The sequence below is a fragment of the Anolis carolinensis genome, chromosome 5 (genome assembly GCF_035594765.1).
Source record: "Anolis carolinensis isolate JA03-04 chromosome 5, rAnoCar3.1.pri, whole genome shotgun sequence".
NCBI lineage: Eukaryota > Metazoa > Chordata > Lepidosauria > Squamata > Dactyloidae > Anolis > Anolis carolinensis.
Window position 1 is genome coordinate 163,893,560 of NC_085845.1, and position 20,687 is coordinate 163,914,246.

At 41.6% G+C, this 20,687-nt stretch overlaps 1 protein-coding gene across 3 annotated transcripts in view; it reads right to left on the reverse strand.

Moving 5' to 3' along the window:
* Positions 1 to 20,687, reverse strand: part of tmcc3 (transmembrane and coiled-coil domain family 3) — a 132,964-nt gene that overhangs the window by 46,283 nt on the left and 65,994 nt on the right. Inside the window, exon 1 of one of the 3 annotated variants that reach the window (XM_062980948.1) lies at positions 9,701 to 10,081. The exons of the other annotated variants lie outside the window; for them this stretch is intronic. Coding sequence (XP_062837018.1) covers positions 9,701 to 9,778 — 78 coding nt within the window. The 5' untranslated portion in view covers positions 9,779 to 10,081. Of the gene's footprint in view, positions 1 to 9,700; positions 10,082 to 20,687 lie in introns of those variants that run through there. 3 annotated transcript variants of the gene reach the window in all.

Below are 20,687 nucleotides of genomic sequence, written 5' to 3' on the forward strand. Positions count from 1 at the left end.
TGAATGAATAAATTAAATCTATTATAAGGTCACCTGTGTTCACTGTGGTTCATTTCCAGGTATTTATGCATAAGACTATAGATCAGTGGTTCCCAACCTTTAGTCCTCCGGGTGTTTTGGATCCCACAATTCTTAAAGCTGGTAAGATGGCTAAGATTTTTGGGAGTTGGTCCAAAACACCTGGAGGACCAAAGGTTGGTAACCACTGATATAGATGCTTAGTACATTTGTGTAGGAATGCTCCTTTAAAACATTTGCTTAGTACCTTTTCCCCTAAAATAAGACATCCCCAGAAAATAAGACCCAGTAGAGGTTTTACTGAATTGCTAAATATAAGGCCTTCCCTGAAAGTAAGACCTAGCAAAGTTTTTGTTTGGAAGCATGCCCAACGAATGAACACCAGAGCATGCAGGATCAGTAAATGTACGTACCATAGATTGTTGTACATGGAAATATTGGCAGTAACAAGAAATTCTTGATAGGATTCACAGTTTGTTTGGTTATACTGGTTTGTGATGACAACTACTGTACAGTATATAATAAATGTTCATTTTTTTTGTTCAACAATAAACGTGAATTCTTCGTCATGGAAAAATAAGACATCCCCTGAAAATAAGACCTAGTACATCTTTGTGAGCAAAAATTAATATAAGACACTGTCTTATTTTCGCGGAAACATGGTAAGAAGGTAGTATTACTGATAATTCCATTTTTACCACATTTCCAGACTCAAGGGAGGAGTATTTTTCTCCTCTGCATCACTACAATTTCTAGAAAATGTCAGTTCCAGCTTTGTTTTGTTCAAAATAAATCTAGTGTAAACTACCTTTGAGAATGTGAGAGACAGATAAGTGAACTGATCCAACAAGATAGATGAACACTGTCAGTATCTGCAATTGCTTATAACCTGATTACTGAGCTTCTTGCTTCTTCAAACCATCCAGTTTTCTACACCTTATAGAGAAAAGCTTCAAAACATGAACCAATGGACTTAAATAATGCAGAAATACAATAGTCCTCGGGTGTTAGTTCAAGGTCTGTTTCACCTTCACAATTGTATAGTGCTATGGTTCCCTTCTACTGCAATGGCAAAATCCTATGGAGGTCTTCTGGGATTTGCAATTTAGTGAGGGGCATTTAGTGTTCTCAGCCAGAAAGTGCTAGTATCTCAATAGACTACAAACCCCTGGATTCCATAGGAAGTAGCCATGGTAGTTAAATTAGACTATAACACTATCACTGTGGCTCTATCTACATTGACCACTTAATGCAGTTTCAAATCAGTATTGAAGACAGTGGTTTCACTGTGCAGATAATTACACTGGAAATCTTGAAACCAGTTCGAGTCCCAGATGGTGGTGATTACACAAACCACAGAGCACTGATGCGCATTAAGAGTTTTCTTTCACACATTTTTGTGGGAGTTTGTTGTCCAGCTACCTCAGTTGGAGGCTAGCTTTGAACTGCATTCAATATCCAGTGTAGATGGGGCCTGTGTGGTATGAATGGGCTCCAGAATTGGTACATTACAGGCAATCCTTCTCTGCGTGGAAGAGAAATGTAGCAGTGCTCTGGGGGTTTGTGGCTGAGAGTTATTTTGATGCATTAATTATAAACTAATTACTGCATAATTGAAGAAGGGACCAAGTTTGCTAAGGCATTACATGGCTCAGTAAATATAGTAGTCAGAAACATCTAAAATTCTGGGCATTTCAAAGATGAAACTTTTCCAAGTCATTCTGCGTCATGAACTGATTTCAGTTATTCATGAATTGCACAGAGAAGAGATGTATACGTAACACAGACCTTTGAAAAAGCAATTTCCTAGAACACACAGTTTACTCCTAGCAGGAGACAGTTATCTGTTCCAGCAGAAAGAGACACTCATATCACTATATCATGCTAAATACACTGATGCTGTCTGATTCTGGAAGCTAGAAGCATTGCCTATGGATCATTCTGTGTCTCAATTTGGTGAATATGTCATTTAAGACGTCAGTGTGGAACTCTCCACTTCTTCTTCTGGGAGGGGGATGTTATGTTTCTAATAGACAAGCAAAACCTACAATATCCAACTTATCATTACGCTTTACTAAATTAACCAAAAGGTGAAAAATACATCATGTTAGCTTTTGAAGCTCACAGGTTTCTCCATCGAACAAAGATAAAAAATACATGGATAAAGAAAGTCATAGTATCTAAAGTTTTAATTTGGGATGCAGCGTAAGAAACCTCTGCATAGAAAAAAAAAAAGGATGACTACCATCTCACCCTCCTCCAACTGCTGTGATCTGAATGGGAACAAATGATATAAAAATCGGTAATACAGTTTGGTTTCTCCATTTTTTTTGTGTCAGGAGCAACTTGAGAAATTGCAAGTCACTTCTGGTGTGAGAGAATTGGCCATCTGCAAGGATGTTGCCCAGGGGATGCCCAGATGTTTGATGTTTTATCATTTTCGTGGGAGGCTTCTATCACGACACTGCACAGGGAGTTAGAGCTGACAGAGGGAGTTCATCCGTGCTCTCCCGGGATTCGAACTGGCAACCTTTAGGTCAACAACCTAACTTTCAGGTCAGCAGTCCTGCCAGCACAAGGGTTTAACCCACTGTACCACTGGGGGCTCCATTTGAAGTTGCAAAGCACTCTCTTCTGAGAACTATTCAGGCCCTTATGATAAACATACAATTAGTATCTAGCGGAAATTTCTGTGTCATCAAAACTGGTCACTATCAACTATAAACTTATGTTCATGATATCCGTTTCTTACATTTCACCTGTACAGTTCACAAAGTACTTAACTCTGAGAGAAATGCATTAGGAATTTTAACTTCCAGTAAAAAACCAGCTACACTTCAGTCATCTGGTCTTCTGCAATTCAGTCACTTATGAAGGGCTCCCATGCCAATACCTGATCATGCTGAAATCTCAGTCACACAATTTAAGAAATGTGTAAACAAAATATGTAATCGATCACATCATACTCAGCACATGATGAAGAGGAGGATTCATTCTTTCACTACAGAAAAAAAATAGCATACCAACTGGGGTTATATCCTAGGAAACGTGAAATTGGTAGAAAAAATCCTATTTACATTTGTTTGTTATATCCATTCAATTGTTCTTTTCATTTATGTATTATGTATTATAACAGTTTTTAAGAGCTGCTCTTAAAAAGGACATTGTGTGATAGGTTTTTTTATTGTGTCAGAAGAGACTTGAGAACATACTGCAAGTTGCTTCTGGTGTGAGAGAATTGGCCGTCTACATAGACGTTGCCCAGGGGACACCAGGATGTCTTAGCTGGGAGGCTTCTCTCATGTCCCCGCAAGCTAGAGCTAACAGACGGGAGCTCAGCCCATCTTGCGGATACAAACTGGCAAACTTCAGGTCATTAACCCAACCTTCAGGTCAGCAGTTCAGCCAGCACAAGGGTTTAACCCATTGTGCCAACACGGCTCGTAGGATAGGTAAGATATATCCAGTAATGAGGTAATTCAAAAGGCTGGGTTGTTAAAGTTATCCTTTGAACTCTTCTTGACTGAATTTGTCTTTCACTTCACTGTTCACATCCCACCCCAAAATGTATATATGTATATGTGCTTTCAGCTATACATATATGAATTTCTTAGGGTTTTCTTAGGCAAGGAATACTCAATGGTGGTTTCACTTGTTTTTTCCTCTCAAATGTAGCTTACAGATCCTTGCATTCATTGCCAGTCTCTCAAAACAGTACTTGAATCTTCCAAATTCCGCTCCATGGGCATGATTAAGTGGTTCGTGCATCTATGAAAGCTCACATAATTTTGTTAATCCTGAAAGTATCAAGGGATTTGTGTTCTGTATCCCATTTGTGAGAAGCTCGGGAAGAATCAGCAGAGAATCAGCCATTAAAACAGATAAAATACTCCCTAGTAATCATTTTAAATTAAATGTCACAAGGTTAGGGGGAAAAAATTATACCATGCAGAAGCCACTGTTTCAGTTGCTATTTGCAGAGGGAGAGCACTTGAGTTAGAATCATCTGTATCTTACAATGGGGCAGCTATCAAAGCTTCAGCAAATGGATTTATTTATTTTAAAACATTTAATTATGCAGAAACAATCTGAATCATGCTCTCTGTTTAACAAAGTCACATAATTGAAGAGACTCTTTTCTTTTGAAGAGCAAAGAAACTCATGCTCTTCACAGGAAGATTACTTCCTTTCCCTACCCAAATAAATAATCCAGCCACTTCATGCTGTGCAGATCATTTATTCTGAAGCACTAGGCATCTGTCGAAGGCTTTCATGGCCGGGATCACAGGGTTGTTGTATGTCTTTCGGGCTGTGTGGCCATGTTCCAGAAGTATTCTCTCCTGACGTTTCGCCCACATCTATGGCAGGCATCCTCAGAGGCTGTGTGGCAGGCCTCTGAGGATGCCTGCCATAGATGTGGGCGAAACGTCAGGAGAGAATACTAATGGAACATGGCCACACAGCCCGAAAGACATACAACAACCCACTAGGCATCTCTCTGAGAAGAAGGAAAGCAGAACTTGTTTTGCCTGCAGCCAAAGCCAGTGAGGACAAATCAGAATGTCAATAATCCCGAGCCTTGCTTCCCAACCATGTTTTTACATACCCTTAGCTCACTGGTGGAAACATATACAACCTAGCCAAACCTTGGTTGCTAAAAAGCACCATTCTAGGCTGCTGTTAATTTTTCCTTAGTGGGCAGGTTTTTTTTCATATCAGAAGAAACTTGAGAAACTGCAAGTTGCTTCTAGTGTGAGGGAACTGGCCGCCTACAAGGACGTTACCCAGGGGATGCCCGGATGTTTTTGATGTTTTACCATGATGAGGCTTCTCTCATGTCTCCGCATGGGGAGGTGGAGCTGACAGAGGGATCTCACCCGCTCTCCCTGGATTCAAACCGCCAACCTGTTGGCCAGTTCTCCCAGCACAAAGATTTAACCCATTGTGCCACCAGTGGGCAGATGCTAAAAATGAATCTAGAGGCAAATTTTTGGGATGATCTGCAAAAGATCAACAAGTATTTCTGACTCTCCATTGTTTCATAGTAATTACACCTACCCACCCATTTTACACTGTCGACATAAAGAAAACATGAAGTGTGTGTTTGTGTAACTATTCAGTTTTGTTACTCAGAGCAAATGTGTAGGCTTAGAATAATTTCACTTGAAGGCTTTTCTATGAGGCTCTACTCAGCAGGTTCTAGTTAAAAGCAAAGCAACATGTAAGTGTATTGTCGAAGGCTTTCATGGCCAGAATCACTAGGTTGCTGTGAGTCTTTCAGGCTGTATGGCCATGTTCCAGATGGAACATAGCCATACAGCCTGAAAGACTTACAGCCACTTAACATTTAAGTCTTATCTCTTTTTCTTTAAGCAACATCACAGGGTGTTTCAAGAAGATGACCCCTATTTGAAAATCACTATATCTCTGAAACCACTTATGAACTCTGCAACTCTTACTACTTGAAAGGGTGGGGTACAAAGTTTTCAAATGATTACGACTGGATCTCTCGCCCATCACACAAAAACAGATCCCACCTTCAAGGTGGTATCCCGCAGCATAAGGCGTAATGAGATATTCTTATTGGGGGGTTATTTTTTTTATTTGTTTCTGGCCCAAAATGATTAGTAAAACTTGATAACTTATCAAACTGTTTGTAACTGTTTATGTAATTATAACATGTTGATATCATGAAATGCACTGCTTTGAAACTGAGTCTGTCATTTTGAAATTGGTGTTGTAGTTCAGCCAGTTCAGCCCATGATTGTGCCTGCTCCTAATGTCAATGAGGAAGTGGAGTGTTTTGTGTGTCCTGTGTCTCCTGCTGCGGATAAATCTTTCTCTAGAGAAGCAAGTTCAGAGGATGAAATGCAGGTGGAGAGGTTAATGAGCTGATAAATAGGAGACTTAGCTTTTGTAATCTCTGGGCTGCTTCACACTCTGTGAAGTTCACAGTGCTTGTTACAGAAACGGCCATCAGGGAAGACTGCATGATTTCATGTCAATATTAGAGAGACCAGAGGGATTTCCAGCAGTCTGGTCAACATTGGTTATTGAGGCTACATCTCTTGCCATGTCAAACCTGCTAAGGGAATTCTAGTTCCATGTCTTCGTTTGTTCATCTTTCATGCTTCCAAGTTTAAAGGATTGTTCCTGGATATTTTGTATTGGATTTCATGCTGGTTTGTGTATCCTGGTTCTTTTGCATTTCTGGTTTTTGATGCTACTCTTGTATCTTGAATCTTGTGGACTAGTTCATACATTTAGACGTTGATATTTCTACTATTTTTGCTGACCTGCTTTTTATATAATCTTCAATAAACTGCTTTGTTGATTTACTTTGGACTGGAGTATGCTGGTTAAGTACAGAGGTGCTTCCTGCCTTGGAGTACAACAATTTGGGTCCTTAAATAGGCTTCTAGATCCAAAGGAATAAAGTAACCCTATTGTGCACCATAAAAATAAAACGGTCCCCAAATCTATGGAACTTACTCTGAATGCCAAGGATTAATGCCCTGTCTTTTTCATTGGTGAGGGTTACACGAAGGCCTAAATACCCTAAAGGTACCAGATCCTGTCTTGGATGGCACAAGTCTCACCAATACCTGTAGGCTCTATTTCAGAGAACAGGCAAAACCACCTCTGAGTAATTCTTGCCCAAGAAGCCTTTGAGTGTCTTTGTCTGCTGTGACTGAGGCATGGCCAAGAAGGTGGGGCCTCTACCTGCACCAACTCTCTCTCAATACTATTTTAAATACCATCTTAAACAAACAATTCAAATGTGATGCAGCTCTATGACTCCAATACCTTCATTTTTCTTATTGTGCCATTTTTAACACCTTTGCCTGATGAGGAAATCTGAAATGTCACATAATGTATTCTACATCCTTAGTTGGCCTACCAAAGGTATCACTGTGATGTATATTCTAAACTGTATTGTATTTAACAGAGGGGGAAATCTGTTCTCCGGAACTCCTTACTGTGTAACCTTCACATTACCTTTCCTAACTGTAAATGGCAAGTCACTCAGTACTGCGATACTCCAAGAATGAAACAGTTGGTTTGCCTTTTTATTTGAACAGATTTTCATTTAACCTCTGCTTTTTTAACTGGTTTACTTCATCCAAGATGTATCTTTGCCCTTTGTGCTTTCTACATCAATGTTTAAACAGTTAAATTGCAATGGCATCAAATGAACTGTAAGGGAAATATTTTAAAGAGCAACTCAAGAACTCAGATAGCATAACTGTTGAAGGTCTCTTGAGAAGCAGAAAGTGCCTGTAATGAGATCATGCATAGTATCTCTGAAACAGCTGGAACCCACCAACTTCACTTTAGAACACGCCTACGGGCATGTTTGATGTTGGGTTTTATCAACAGCACTGAGGCAGCATGGATGGGAATCATGTAGCCCTGCAGATGTTGTTGGACTGCAACTCCTAGGCTAACACAGTCAATAGTGAAGAATGCTGGGAGTTGAAGTCCAGCAACAACTGGAGAACTACATGATTTTCATCCCAATGTAGTCTGAGTGTTTAACTTCAACTCTGGAGACCAGGGTTTGATTCCTTGTTCAGCCATGAAAATGCACTGTATGACTTTGGAGGAGTCACACACTCTCAGCCTTAAGGTTTTTTAATCATGTCAGAAGCAACTGGAGAACATACTGCAAGTTGCTTCTGGTGTGAGAGAATTTGCCATCTACAGAGAAATTGCCCAGGGGACACCAGGATGTGTTACTATCCTGCTGGAAGGCTTCTCTCATGTCCCCGTAAGCTAGAGATGACAGATGGGAGCTCACCCCTTCTCGCGGATTCAAACCGGCAACCTTCAGGTGAGCAACCCAACTTTCAGGTCAGCAGTCCAGCCGGCACAAGGTTTAACCCACTGCGCCACTGCGGCTCCTATACACACATGGCCTTAGGGTGACCATAAGTTGATCTTATGGTGACTATAACTACAACAGGTCGTTTTCCACTGAATATGCTACATGAGCTCACATGGGGATACCAAGGGTTGGAAGCCTTTCCCCCAGTTGCTATTCAAACCAAATCTGAACCCAAAGATTACCAACTTTAAGGTCAAAACTGGATCATAGAATCATAGAGTTGGAAGAGACTTCATGGACCATCCAGTCCAAACCCCCTGACAAGAAGCAAGAACATCACATTCAAAGCACACGCACCCCATCCACAGATGGTCATCCAGCCTTTGCTTAAAAGCCTCCAAAGAGGGTGCCTCCACCACACTCCGCAGCAGAGAGTTCCATTGCTGAACAACTCTCACAGTGAGGAAGTTCTTCCTAATGTTTAGGTGGAATCTCCTTTCCTGTAGTTTGAAGCCATTGTTCCGCGTCCTAGTCTCCAGAGCAGCAGAAAACAAGCTTGCTCCCTCCTCCCTATGACCTGCTCAGATATTTATACATTGCTATCATGTCTCCTCTAAGCCTTCTTTTCTGCAGGCTAAACATGCCTAGTTCTTTAAGCCGCTCCTCATAGGGCTTGTTCTCCAGACCCTTGATCATTTTAGTCTCCCTCCTTTGGGAACATTCCAACTTGTCAACAACTCCCTTCAAATGTGGTGCCCAGAACTGGACACAGTATTCCAGGTATGGTTTGACCAAGGCAGAATAGAGGGCTGGCATGCCTTCCCTGGATCTAGACACTAGACTCCTATTTATACAGGCCAAAATCCCATTGGCTTTTTTTGCCGCTGCATCACATTGTAGGCTCATGTTTAACTTATTGTCCATGAGGACTCCAAGATCTTTTTCACACGTACTGCTGTCAAATAAGGCATTCCCCATTCTGTATCTTTGCATTTCATTTTTTTCTGCCTAAGTGGAGTATCTTGCATTTGTCCCTGTTGAACTTCTTTTTGTTAGTTTCGGCCAATCATCTCTCCAACCTGTTAAGATCATTTTTGAATTCTGCTCCTGTCTTCTGGAGTGTTAGCTATGCCTCCCAATTTTGTGTTTTCTGCAAACTCGATCATGACTTCCAACCCTTCATCTAAGTCATTAATAAAGATGTTAAACAGAACGGGGCCCAGGAAGGAACCCTGCTTATGGCACTCTGCTCGTCACTTCTTTCCAGGATGAAGAGGAAGCACCTGGAGAGATCACACCTGTTCTGGCCAGTCTCCTGTCTCAACATGCCAATTGAGAGAGCAGGGGAAAGAGAGGTAACGCCAGGGCATTTGTGCCGAGGGACCACTCAAACTTTCCTGCACTCGATCCAACTTTGAAGAGCAAAGACAAAAGGTCTTCATTCAAGGGTGTAGCTCAGGCATGGGCCAACTTGGGCCTTCCCTCCAGGTGTTTTGGACTTCAACTCCCGCCATTCCTAACAGCCTCAGGCCCTTTCCTTTCCCCCCTCAGCCGCTTAAGCGGCTGAGGGGGAAAAGGAAGGGGCCTGAGGCTGTTAGGAATGGCGGGAGTTGAAGTCCAAAACACCTGGAGGGCCTAAGTTTGCCCATGCCTGAGCTACATTAGAAGCAATGCAGTTTGACAGCAGTGGAAAGAAGCTACTTTTCAAAGTTCCTTCGCCCTCTCTTTCCACCAAACTCTTGGTATTCCCAAGCATTGAACCTCGGCAGTAAACGGGCATTCATTCTCCAGTGGAGACGCATCGTAAGTCCGAAGGAAAGGCGAAGGGAGGAGAGAGAAAGAGGCGCAACTGACCCGGGTTTTGAAGCGCCGGCGCCCCTCGGGATCCGAGTAAGTCCTGTCCACGGCCAGGGCGGTGTCGCTGCCGGGCATGGTCCTCCTCGGCCTGGGCAGCGGGGCTTTCGCCGCCTGTCTGCCTGCCTTCCTTCCCAGGGACGGAGGGGTCGGAGCAGCACCGAGCCACGAGGAACTGAACTAACGCCCTGGACTCGGCTGCCTGCCTTCCTTCCTCGCCGGGAGCCAACGGGGAGGAAGCGGAGGGCGGGGAGACCCGGGTGGAGCGAGGTCGGCCTCTCTCCTGGGTTGCTCTTAGGCAGCAGACCTAGAATCGAGTCCAGCCAAGGAGCAAACAATCCAAGCACTCCCCTCTACACATGGCCATCCAGAGAAGGAGGACTCCAAAGAGTTCTCCAAGGCTTTCACTGCCGGAATCACTGGGTTGCTGTGCGTTTTCCAGGCTGTATGGCCAAGTTCCAGAAGCATTCTTTCCTGACGTTTCGCCTGCATCTATGGCAGAGGTTGTGAGGTATGTTGAAAACTAGTCAAATTAGGTTTATATATCAGTGGAAGATCCAGGGCGGGAGAAAGAACTCTTGTCTGTTTGAAGCAAGTGTGTATGTTTCAATTGGCCACCTTGATTAGCATTGAATAGCCTTTCAACTTCAAAGCCCGGCTGCTTCCGGCCTGGGGGAATCCTTTGTTAGGAGGTGTTAGCTGGCCCTGATTGTTTCATGTCTGGAATTTCCCTCTATTCTGAGTGTTGTTCTTTATTTACTGTCCTGATTTTAGAATTTTTTAAAAATACCGGTAGCCAGATTTTGTTCATGTTCATGGTTTTCTCCTGGTTACCAGTATTGGGGGGGGGGGGGGGGGACCTCTAAAATCAGGACAGTAAATAAAGAACAACACTCAGAATAGAGGGAAATCCCAGACAGGAAACAATCAGGGCCAGCTAACACCTCCCAACCAATGATTCCCCCAGGCAGGAAGCAGCCAGGCTTTGAAGCTGCAAGGCTTTTCAGTGCTAATCAAGGTGATTAATTGCAACATTCACACTTGCCTCTAACTGTAAAGAGTTCTTTCTCTCACCTTGGACCAGGCATCCTCAAACTCCGGCCCTCCAGCTGTTTTGGCCTCCAATTCCCAGAAGCCCTAAAAAGCTTGTTCAATAGTTAGGAATTCTGGGAGTTGGAGGCCCAAACAGCTGGAGGGCCAGAGTTTGAGGATCCCTGCCCTGGACATTATTCCACAGATATATAAACCTAACTTGACTATAGTTTCCAATATACCTCACAACCTCTGAGGATGCCTGCTTCTGGAACATGGCTATACAGCCCAGAAAACTCACAGCAACCCAGTGATTTTGGTCATGAAAGCCTTCGACAACACAAATCCCAGCACTCCCCACATGGTATTGGCATGTTTTTTTTCAGATTTGCCTGTCTCTGAGGCTGGGGTAGTATGACTCCTTGGGTTTCTGACCTTACAGATCCCGGTTCTCCAGAGTCAGGGTCCAGTGATCAACCTACACATGCACACACACACACAGAAGAGACCCCACACAATATTAAATCTGCGGTTCCTCACTGTCACTCTTTAGATGGAGGGATGTTAGTTTTCCTCCTAACCTTTCCTCCACCCAACCCCACTTTTCAGGAGGAAGACTCCACCAAGGAGGAGGAGGGCTGGCTGCAGTGCGGGGCTACAGTCCCCCAAATCCAGAACAGGAAATCTTTAACAATAAGGAGAGGCGTAAGTGCCAAGAGGGAAACTTGGCAACTTCACCATCAAAAAGGTATGACACCTTTCCTGTTTGGTATCTCTACCATGATCATCAGCATTTGTCATCCTATACCTCTGATTCATCCCTCTGGGAAAGGCAGGGAAGATGAGCTCCCGAGGAATTGCCCCAATAAAACACTGTGTGCAGGCCGGCAATGCAGGTCAAGTGCCCTGGGCTATGTTTTCGAGGAAGGAAATAGCACAACCACACCTGCATATTTCGCTGCAAAGTGCTTCTTGTTCCGATTTCCAGTCCATGGCAATCTCTTTCCTCATGTATTTAGGTTACATTTATTTCACTTGCTTTCTTACAATTAGCTCAAGGTACACACAAGGCTCTCCTATCTATCCTGTATCCTCACCACAGCCCTATGAGGCAAATCAGAGACATCTACACTTCCTGTGATCACCAAAGCCTGCTATTACTCCCTCTTTGGGCATGGACAGGACCATTTTGGCTACTTGAAGAACAAGTTTGCTGTTGCACAACTCACTGGAGAGGAGATCCTAAATCTACCAGCTCCCAGTCCAACACAGAAATATTGCTACATCACAAAGAGAGAGAGAGAAAATCAGTGGGTGCTAAGCATGTTCAGTACCCACCAGGGTCTTCTCAGTGTTTTTCTCTTAGTGTCCTCCCTCACAATACATTTTATTTGTTATTTTGCAAAGCCTGTGATTTCTGTTGATATCTCCCTTCATTCTGGCTACATAGGTGCTTAAGGGAACTGAGCTCAGGGCCCTTCCAGGCAGGCACTATATCCCAGGTGTTTTGCTTTAAACTAGATTATGTGTCCACACTGCCAGATAATCTGGAATAAACAGAAAACCTAGTATTATATCATGGTATATAGGGCCTTCACTCTCATTACATGCAAGTGGGGTGTACAACCAAATGTTGAATCTTAGGACTCTTGCTCAAGAGTGCAATTCACTAACTAGCCATGTGCTTTTGTTCTATTCAACTCCTGTTCCTGCCATACATTTTATTTATGTTCCTTCATTGTCACATGGCACTGTGAGACAGACAGACACATGAGTATGCCACTGTCATTCTTTTTCCTAGGTTAAAGGTAAAGGTTTTCCCCTGACGTTAAGTCCAGTCGTGACCGACTCTGGGGGTTGGTGCTCATCTCCATTTCTAAGCTGAAGAGCCAGCGTTGTCCGTAGACACTTCCAAGGTCATGTGGCTGGCATGACTGCATGGAGCGTCATTACCTTCCTGCTGGGGCGGTACCTATTGATCTACTCACATTTGCATATTTTCGAACTGCTAGGTTGGCAGGAGCTGGGGCTAACAGCGGACGCTCATTCCGCTCCCGGGATTTGAACCTGGGACCTTTCGGTCTGCAAGTTCAGCAGCTCAGCGCTTTAACACACTGAGTACTTCCATGTCAATGAGGTGGTCAATGTGCTTTGGGGTTTATTTTGAATTTATCCAAGGTCCTGAACCATATTCCCAAGCTAATTCTGCAACTTGTAAAATTCCAACTAAAACCTGGAGTGGACTCAACACTCCACTGACATAGAAGCCACCATTCACCACTGCTTGCTCATGGCTCCATCTTATGCATGGACAGTGCCATTTGGGCTATTTGGAGAATGCCTGCTATTATAGTACTGTATATTGTTTGCAGGGTGGGAGGCCATATGGACTCTTTCACACTATACAGTTATAACATTCTAATGTATTTATTTATTTGCAGTATTTATACCCTGCCCTTCTCACCTGAAGGGGACTCAGAGCGGCTTTATAGAGCACATATAGAGCAAGCAGTCAATGCCAACTATACAATTAACAAGGACAGACAAGACAAAGAGGTAAAGGCAGTTTTTTCCATCTTGGAGGCTGTGCTCAACTCTGGCCATGGGGGGGGGGGGAGGGGGTCCTGTCATTCCATCTTCCATGCCGAGGAGCTTCCTCCTGATCAATGTCCTTAAGGGCACTTTTATTACCTCCCCACTAAAAGCAGTACGTATTTTTCTACTTGCATTTCTGCTTTCAACCTGCTAGGTGGGCAGGTGAGCTGAGGCTAATGGCGGGTGCTCACCCCAACCCAGGCTCGAACTGCCAACCTTTCAATCAGCTGGATCTTTCTGCAGCACAGCAGTTTAGCCTGCTATGCTAAACCCAGCACATATATTGTAGATATAAGACACATGATGGGAGCCCTGCAGAATAGCTTAGTGAGACACTAAAATTCTCTGGCAGAAGATTTTAAGTACTTCATGAAATTACAAACCCCAGGATTCCATATAGTATGGAGTCATGGCAATTAAAAGTGGATCAAAGTGCTTTCATTGTGTAATGACAAAAACAACATTTAAAAGCAAGCAAACAATTAGACAGAGGGAGCAAATTATTGGAGACACAAAAAGGCAGCTAATTGACTTTTTTAAAAACTTTCTGTGAATAATATTTTTATTTCAAGGAACAAGGAGATACGGTGGTGGAATTTTCTGCCTTGATCAGAAAATATTTGCTTTTTTCCCCTTGGGCAGGCAAAAGTGTCTTGGACTGAACCCATTTCCTTAAGGATCAAATTAATCCATATTTGTGTAAGATTTCCCAATAAGAATAGGTTTGGTTGTATAAGAGCGCAATAAATTTACTTCTTTTTCTTCCTGCCATCAATTTTAATATACCACAGAGGCCAAAAATAAAAACCCCATTTCAATATATGGGAAAGCTTTTCCCAACAGTAAAAACTAGGTGAAGAAAACCAAAGAGGAGTGATTTTTTTAGAAGGAGAAACAAAATCATTGTGAGCCCTTTGGGACACCTAAGAAGGAAACATAGTATTTATTAAATAATTCTCATGGTGCAGGGAAAAATCTGGAGACAAGGTTTTCCTCCCCTTTCATAATACTTGAATGTTTGCCACTGTGTTTTATTTTTCTGGAAGCTGCCCTGAATCCCTTTGAGGAGATAGGACAGGTTGTAAATAAAGCATTACTATTGTATTATTACTGTTACTATTATTACTATTATTATTATTGACACAATGACACTGTATGACACAGCAAACAAGATAGATATGCTGATATTATTATTATTATTATTATTATTATTATTATTATTATTATTATTATTATTATTATTATTATCAGAATGCCAATTCACCCAACTAAATTAACTATCAGAATCAAAGTGAATAAAGGGTAAAAGTCAATAAGGAATTATTAGGAATCTTATTAAAGTCTGTGAAAATCACTTCCATGTAATAATGTAGATGATCATGCAGGAGATACTTCTCACAATAATAATTTATGGAATGTAACATGATGACTACCGAGCTGTCATATTGCGTAGATATAAACTTTTGCATCTAAAAAGTGATAAGACAATTTGCAAATAACACATCTGTCACGGCCTTTTCAAACCTGAACTACTCCAGGTGTTTGCGTTATGGTTTTCTTTATCTCTGACCCATGATCATACTGACTGGGGCTCATGGGGTTTGTAGTCCCAAACATCGAAAGAGACTATCATCGAAAGTTGATAGACCTGCCATTATTTGGGAACAGAAACTAGACATATTATTTTGGGGACTAAAACTCCAAGGCTCCCCGGCCGCGTGGGTGCTGCAGTTTAAGAAAGTAGCATTTCCCGTTTCTGGCTGTGGCAGCTGAATAGAACTGTAATTATCAGAATGAACTGCTGGTGGAATAAAAATAAATGTAGTTCAGCTGTTTCCTTCACACCCTGCCTGTGGGCTTCCTATCTGTGGGTCATTGTGGAAAACAGGATGTTGGGAGAAGACAGGCCTTCGGCCTGATTCTGCAGGGCTCTTCTCCTAATTCCTATTTAATAATAGAAAATGGTTATCGATAGGCATATCATTTGTTAATTTATCCATTCTTTTATAAAATCTGAGGTTATTTATTTATTGTCAGAAGCGAATTGAGAATATAGTTATAATGTATTTTAAAAAACCCACAAAGTTAAAAACTTGGCATTGTACTAAATTTCCTTTGACCAGAAGCGGGCCATTTGGAGTGTTTTTGATGTCACTATGAGAAGGTCCTCCATTGTGCATGTGGCAGGGCTCTGACTGCATTGTAGTAAGTGGTCTGTGGTTTGCTCTTCTCCACACTCGCATGTCGCGGACTCCACTTTGTAGCCCCATTTTTTTTAAGGTTAGCTCTGCATTTCGTGGTGCCAGAGCGCAGTCTGTTCAGCGCCTTCCAAGTCGCCCAGTCTTCTGTGTGCCCAAGGAGGAGTTTCTCATCCAGTATCAGCCACTGATTGAAGTTCCAGGTTTTAGCCTGCCACTTTTGGACTCTTGCTTGCTGAGGTGTTCCTATGAATATCTCTGTAGATCCTAGGAAGCTATTTCTTGATTTAAGGTATTGCCTCGCTGGCTGATATCCGAACAGAGGGTGAGCCAGAGATGTCAATGCCTTGGTCCTTTCATTATTGGCTGTTACTTCCCGACGGATGTCAAGTGGTGCAATACCAGCTAAATAGTATAATTTCTCCAGTGCCGTAGGGCACAGACATCCTGCGATAACACGGCATGTCTCATTAAGAGCCACATCCACTGTTTTAACGTGGTGAGATGTATTCTACACACGGCAGGCATATTCAGCAGCAGAGTGCCAAATCTGAGGTAGTAATAATTGACTCTTGAGTGCATACACTGGGCCAACTAAACCAAAGGCTTCCAATCAGTTGTTGCATCATACAGTATTTTCTAAAATTTCAACAATGTGTACACAGATGTGTTGATATGGGTGTATTGCACATCATTGCCATTTAATAATATAGGTGTGTCCATCTATTTTTTTGCTATGCGGGGGTGAAGTGGCAATGTCCCCAAAACCAAACCCATACAGATTCGAAGGGCCCACTATAATTAATTTAGGAATGTAGTCATCCACCCATCAATACTCAAAAGGTAAACAACCAAACAAACATGTTTGCAGGATTTAGATTTCTACTGCAAAGAACACTTCATGTTTCACTCAATAATTTGATTGATGAAGAGAAGAAAATCACTCAGGAGGTCCTGCTGGGCAATCTGTTTTTTGTTATTCTACACCCACAATTCCTTCCACCTTTTACAGAAGAAGGCAGTTTTTCTATTTCTCTCAGAAATTACCAGTCTGTGCACCTCAATTACTGCTCTTGACAGTAAAAGGTGTTTTTTTCAGGCACAGAAGTGATGCAGGGAACACCGCCCCCTACCTTCAGTTCTCCCTTCCCTTTTTCTGTTCAAAATCTGTCTATACTCCGCAGATGACTAAAGTAAAAACCAACATTCTGAAAAGAATCATGCAGTGATTTTTCTGATGTCATAATGGCAACATAACACAAACGGAAAAGCAATTTCAGAACACCTTAGTGAATCTTTATTGCACTTCGAAACCTGTAGAGCTTTTGGAGGCAATGTGCTTTTTACATTGCAACTTAGTGGATTCTAAGCAATCGAAATAATCATTACATGTACAATGGTAGCATGAAATAATAGTTAATGCCTGACTTAGTAAAATTCCTTTTAAAAATGTGTATTGGCAATGTAATATGGAATGCCAATTTTGTTATTCCATTCCAATCCTTTATCATTCTGTCTCCTTACCCAAGGAGTTTAATAGACCAAGGGAACATGTCTTCTTTGATTCCTAAAAGATATCAATAGGGGACAGAAATGAATGTCCTTCAGAGAGAACATTACCATGTGTGAGTCCAGAACATGCGCACTCCAACTGATGAGTGAATAAAATTCAGCAGCTATTTCTAATCCATAATTCCAAATTCTCAAATTTCTATTGGAGTACAGTCATTAAGCCTGCATGGAATAATACTTTGAGAGTTGTACTTCCACTCTGGAGATCAGAGTTTGAACCCCTTCGCAACCAGGGAAACCCACAGAATGAACTTGTGCCAGTCACATACTCCCGGCCTCAGAAAACCCCATGACCTTAGGGTCATCATGAGTTGGAAATTGTTTGAAGGCACACAACAACAACAACAACAACAACAACAACAACAACAACAACAACAGCAACAAACCACCCTCTAAACCAATTTCTGGATGCTTAACCCAACAATTGTGTAAATTTTCCAGATGCAAGTGTGCTCACATTAGGATTGGATTTTGGGTGTGATGAGAAATAGGAACAGTCTCAGTGTGTTCAATGGGATGATGAAATAACGAGCAGGCAAGAATGCTCTGTATTAATTTTAACAAATATGGACATGTTTTCCATTTTAGTTCTAGTATCATAATAAACAAACCAAGGGTCAGAGTTAACCGTTGATTTAAAAAATGAAAATCTCTTAGCCACATGCAGTTACTTTGAAGATCCAGAGATGTGGGAATCTGGAGTTCAGAATCAGAAATAGCTGCTGAATGTCATTCACTCTTATCATCTGTGGAACACATGTGCCTCATATATTTACAAAAATGTTGTTCTGGAAAGAATCTGAAGATTTTGTCCTTTCCCTAAAAGAGTGTCCAGATGGTCAGATGTTAAGCCATATCATTTAACTTTGTCTTGATAAAGTGCTCTGAACAAGCATTTCACTCAGGAAGCAGAAACAAAAAAGGTGTATTATGTTTACGAGCTTCAAATAGGAGCACACATGAGAGAGGTATATATATAGAAAGCTCACTGTAATCGCAAATACTCCAGGGTTTTAATTATAGTTATCATATATTCCCATAATCATTTATATTTTTACTAACCATTCTGCCCCTATGAAATATCTTGGGCAAGGTTTAACTGTACAGCATTAAACTACTAAGTATGCTACTTGGATGTACTCCTAGCAAAACTTTCTGTGTAATTATTTCAATGCCTCTTGCTTAGAAAATCAGTTATTTAATTTGTGATTAGTCAGTATCTACCACAGGAACTTTAGGCCCAGGTCTCACAAACAGCAGGTTGAGATGGTAAAAACTCCCTATGGAACTATTACGCTCAAAGCCACAAATATGAACTCCCATTGGGGAAAAGGAGAATAATAAAATGACATTAGATGTAAAGGAAAAGGATACAAATTCTTGTCACTGTTATTTGATAATATGCTTATTGTTCTCTACCTATTGAGAACTTTTTGTATGGAGTTCACTCATTTAGTTCACAGCTGCAATTCGCAATCTGGGGTGATGCCATTCAGACATAGGTTTACTGTCCTATATGTTGTTGTTTTTATTCGTTCAGTCGCTTCCGACTCTTCATGACCTCATGGACCAGCCCATGCCAGAGCTCCCTATTCTATGATTCTATGATTCTAGGGCCTTCTCCGTCATTTTCAATATTACTGTAATCACCAACCAGAGGAAGTATGCTTACACTATATTATTTGTGACATTTTAATCAAGAAAGGTGCACAGGTTTTTCACTAGTACTTTGATGAAGTCATGGCTCAAAAAAACAAAGACAGGGACCAAAAAAAACAAAGACTTTGAAACTCCCATACCTACCCCCATATTCAAATATGTGTGAAATTTATCTTGGTAAGCAAAGTATCATACACACACAGAAACGTGTGCATAAGTGTGTGAATGCACATATACACAATATTTTGTCTCGTCTATGCATTTCCATTGTCTGTCCTTATCTATAAAATGTACAATGATTCTTTTCTCTTGTTACAATAATCAAGTAATGTTAAGCCCATGATTAGAATGTGTTTAATGATATGCATTATTATTATATGCGTTTTGCTGTTAATAGAAAAAACCTTTTAGACCTGAACTTTTCAAACTGTACTTCAAATAATAGCTGCTGTACATGAAATCACAAAGGAGAGCCTATCCACACTTTTCTCATTTCCTGGTACACTATAAATGGCAGGCCACATGGTATCTTTCTTCCAAATGCTATGTGGCCTATCATGTAAACAGCAGTACAGTGCAGCAGTAATCATTGCCAAGAAATGAAAGACATTGCTCTATTATACAGGACACAATGTTTTCCACAAGAACACTCTCAATGAATGCTCCAAGTTTATGCCAACATTTCATAATCACCCAAAATGGGCTATTCAAACTACTCAGACAACACTTCTTTCCACCGTTACAGCTGGTATAAATTCTCACTGACAAATATGGTTCAATGACACAAACTTGCACAGATTATTAACATTAGAGTACTTAGAAAATTGCATTAAAATCTACTTTAGATTTCCTCGGTTTCGTTTATATGGAGAATAAAGGTTGTAAAGAAAAATGTAAAAGTCTCTCTATTATGTCAACTGACCACCATTCAACTAATACATGCTTTATGTATTATTAATCATTCATCATTAATGGAACATCAGTTGGCATAGCATTTTACAGATCTCCCAACCAATAAACATCACAAACGTAAAATCAGATACAATGGAGACCCAAGAAAAGTGGGAGATATAGAAGTAGCTTTAGAGAAGGGAGCAATAGGCCACTATATCTGTTAAACATGCTTAGGTTTAGGGCAAACCCATCCAGGCAAAACAAAAAACAAAAAACCCAGGCACACCTCAAAGTCACTTTTGGCTTATTCCATGGTGTTCACCAACTTCCAATCAAGTCAGTATTGTGAGTTTTACAGGACAAATTTTGGGAACATTCCAGAGTGTGCTGGAAACTCTGGTGTAGCCTACAAATTCTAGGCAGTCTGGACAATAGGATCGGGTCTGATTTGGACATGTCTGTCCAGATGAGGTGCTGGTGCCCACACAATCTCTATGTTCACTGGTATAGGGAATGAGGATGGATTATTTCCATGTCACCATCACCACTATATCCAGCCAGCCGTGGAGCTCCATGTGAGCTGCTGTCCATCACAATGCCCTCTTCTGATAACAAAGGTGTTTGTGCAACCATAAGGGGAGATTTCCCGCCTCCTCCTTCCCGGTTCTGCAGGTGTCTCTGCGGATGTCAGATAGGGACCTGCAATGATCAGGAGCTCACACAAAGTTCTGTGTCCAGCTAGGAGCAATGGCAATGACACAGAGAATGAGGGATAGTTTAGTGGGGCCAATATGGCCTCAGCTCAGCTGGGCTGTGTGGGTGCCAATGCAGAGCCACAGTGGGTTCAGTCTGGTGTGTCTAGATGTGGATGTAGGAGCCAGTATAGACTCATCCCACATTATAGAATGGGTTATAGTAGGGCAAGGGGCTGCATCAGACATCTCATAAGATGTCTTTTGAGGAAATACTTGAAAGAGAGAGGGAGAAGATATAATACACATGTTCAAGGAAGCATTATTTCAAGAACACACATCCTA